The following is a 3127-nucleotide window of genomic DNA, read 5'->3' on the forward strand; positions in this document are numbered from 1 at the left end:
CTCTCTCTCTCTCTCTCTCTCCATAGAGAATCTAGTGAAGTATGTGACCACAATGGTATGTGTGGCTGTAGATGGTAAACCAGTCATTGGGGTCATACACCAGCCATTTACTGGGTTCACTGGTAAGTGTGTGTGCCTCCACAACTTTACTTGTGTGTTTTAAACAGGATGCCTCCACAATGTGAACCTTCTCATGTTTAAACTTTTAATTGTGTGAAATTTTAACTGAAAAACAATACATTTTTCACTTTTTTGTGACAATCGCGGAACTTCAAGTTAGTCCATGAGTTTTGCCTTTTCTAAAACCTCATGAGAAGACATTCTATGTTTGTTTTTGTTTTTTTGTTGTTGAAACCATAAGATCAATGTTTCATTATCTTGGAATAGAGGAGTTCTGCCACAAAACTTGCATTCCAGAGCTTAGATGGCAAGGAAGTTGGTCAACAAATAATACGTTTTGAACTTCTTCCCCCTCTCTAAATCTCTATTCCCTTTGTCTCTCTGTCTCCCTTCCATCGCTTCCCCAGCCTGGGCATTTGTAGGTCAGGGGTCAAATATGCGTCCCCGGCAGTCCTACACTGTCAGCCCTCCAAAGGTCATTGTATCACGTTCCCACTCTGGAACAGTTAAAAGTTATGTTCAGGAGGCTTTTGGAAACGGCACAACAATCATAGAAGCAGGTGGAGCAGGTGAGAACTCCTTTACTTTTATGTATTACATTTAAGTATTGCATGTGCAGAGAAAGTTTAAAGGTTATATCTTCAATATGCATGCATCAAGTAAAAACAACCCATGTGGGGAGCGAGCAAATTAAGACCCATTAATTAGCATTTTCACACCAAAGGACATATTTAAGGGTACTGCTGAACTCTTGTGAAGGAGATGGGTGTTTGCCAGCGGCAGCATTCTCTCTGTAGCAGGCAGTAAAGAGGGTTTTTTCAAGATATAATCTTACCATGACCAATACTATAGCACTAGTGTGATAACAAGTCATATTGACCATGGTCTCTCTCTCTCTCTCTCTCTCTCTCTCAGGATATAAGGTCCTGTCACTTTTGGAGATGCCTTCAAGTGAAACAGGTTCTATGGACCAGGCAGATGTTTACATCCATGTCACCTTTATCAAGAAATGGGACATCTGTGCTGGTGCAGCACTACTGAAAGCACTGGGTAATGTAACGACTGTTCTCCATTTTTGTTTTTCTCTTTGCTTTCAAGCTCTGGTCAGATTTTCCTGTTAATTAAATCACAAGAACTCTTTTTGTTGGACACACATGTTTTACTTTGCTGCATTTTAAGTACATTCTGATTCAAATTTTGTTGAATCCTATGGCTGCACTTAAAAAAAAAAAAAAAACTGAAACGGGGGTGCTTTTTTAGTTTACACACACGTCTCTGCTGATTGGATATCACCTGTGACACAGCCAATAAAAGAGAGACACTCTCTCCAAACAAGAGAAAACATTACTCAAAGCGTTTCACAACGTTCCGGGGTAACATGTCATTCAACCAGGAAACCGTTGCAGCAATGCACAGCGTTTTGAGTTTGAACCTGCGCCTGATTTGTGTATAGAAGTACATGACGTCACATTGTTCCAACTGAATCTGTGTTCTTCTCACTGGTTTGAAGTAAGCGTACTTCAAACCAGTGAGAAGAACACAGAGATGCACAAATCCAGAAATATCTTGTCAAGTAACCAAAACTACAACTACAGAAAGAAAAAAATCTTTGCTTGTGCACCTTTTATGTTACAGTGAAAAATAAGGCATCTTGCTTTACACACCATCCACACAAATATGAAAAAATGCAGCAGGATATCAATTCTACTTTTATGGTTAATTAATGTGTCATTATCATTTCTGAAATGGATGTTAAATGGGAAAGTGCACTGTACCAATGACATGTAATCTTCATGATTGTAGGAGGCCACATGACAACGCTAAAGGGAGAGGACATCGACTACAGTGGAACACCGGTCAACAAAGGAGGACTGGTGGCCAGTGTTGGTGTGGACCATAAGGCCCTACTGGAGAAACTACCAAACTGGGACCCTGAAAAGCACTGATGGACACAAACACAGAGCCATTGGTATCTTGGTCAGGTTTTGGTAAGGGCAACATGTGGCTGCCCTTTCCTTTACCTAACAGTGGTCTGTAAACCTAACCAGGCCCATGTGATTTCATCATCGATGGGAGTCCGTGTTAATGGCAAGGGCCACCGAGCAGGACGGTAAAACCAACATGGCTGCCACTGGAAACCGCAATGGCTGACACAATGGCTCTGAACACACACTCTTGTACATGCATACATACTTTCAGATAGTAGTAACGGTACACCTTCTTTTCCAAATGCACATACACCTACACATGCTCACAGTGAACATTGGACATCAGAGTCCCTTCACCTACAGGGGACAACTCTCTGATGACTCTTATTGTGAGACATTTAACTAAGGAGCACAATGCTGAACATTACAACAGAACCTATGGCTTGACTGACATCGTCTTTTATCATATTAAGTCCCAACTTCAATCCTGGCCTAAACAACCAATGAAGTTACATTTCATCAACAAACCATCTGTTCACCAGCATCATCATACCAAATGAATTCACTACGCACTAAGTGGTGTCAACTCAGCTAGAAGGCACTGCTAATCTCAAATCATGGCAATGCCCAGATGGGATCAGATTTTACCAATTTTGCTTAACTATGTTAGAGACAAAAAAACAACAGAATGGGGACATTTGGAAGGAAAAGTTGTCTATTTCCTCATCTGTTTGAGACAGATTTTGGGATGATTAAATCTATTCTCAGGTTTGGGTGTGAGCATGCTGTGATTGATGTTCCCTTGCTCTCCTGTTATAGACAGTTGTGCTCATAAGTTTGCATACCCTGGCATAAATTTTGGCATACATTTTGAAAATATGACCCATCATGCAATGTCTTTGATTCAAGCATAGTGATCACATGAAGACATATCTTTTTACATAGTTCTTAGGCTGCTTTTTAAACAATATATACAACAGAAATAACCTTAATGGCCTGATCAAAGGTTTACATACCCTTGAATGTTAGTTACGGGGACACAAAGTGACACACACACAGGTGAAAATGGCAATTAAAGG

The 3127-nt window shown here is 40.5% G+C and overlaps 1 protein-coding gene and 1 long non-coding RNA gene across 2 annotated transcripts in view; one reads left to right on the forward strand and one right to left on the reverse strand.

Annotated features, from left to right (window-relative positions):
• Nucleotides 1-1583, reverse strand: part of LOC116700284 (uncharacterized) — a 1656-nt gene extending 73 nt beyond the window's left edge. The window contains exons 1-2 of the long non-coding RNA XR_004334616.1: nucleotides 1365-1583; nucleotides 240-247 (exon numbers count right to left, since the gene is read on the reverse strand). This is a non-coding gene — a long non-coding RNA (uncharacterized LOC116700284). The remainder of the gene's footprint in view (nucleotides 1-239; nucleotides 248-1364) is intronic.
• LOC116700278 (inositol monophosphatase 3) overlaps nucleotides 1-2870 on the forward strand; it is a 6641-nt gene extending 3771 nt beyond the window's left edge. Inside the window, exons 5-8 of the mRNA XM_032533328.1 lie at nucleotides 27-122; nucleotides 528-689; nucleotides 1036-1170; nucleotides 1924-2870. Coding sequence (XP_032389219.1) covers nucleotides 27-122; nucleotides 528-689; nucleotides 1036-1170; nucleotides 1924-2066 — 536 coding nt within the window. The 3' untranslated portion in view covers nucleotides 2067-2870. The remainder of the gene's footprint in view (nucleotides 1-26; nucleotides 123-527; nucleotides 690-1035; nucleotides 1171-1923) is intronic.
• The last annotated feature ends 257 nt before the right edge of the window (nucleotides 2871-3127 follow it).

The sequence above is a fragment of the Etheostoma spectabile genome, chromosome 13 (genome assembly GCF_008692095.1).
Source record: "Etheostoma spectabile isolate EspeVRDwgs_2016 chromosome 13, UIUC_Espe_1.0, whole genome shotgun sequence".
NCBI lineage: Eukaryota > Metazoa > Chordata > Actinopteri > Perciformes > Percidae > Etheostoma > Etheostoma spectabile.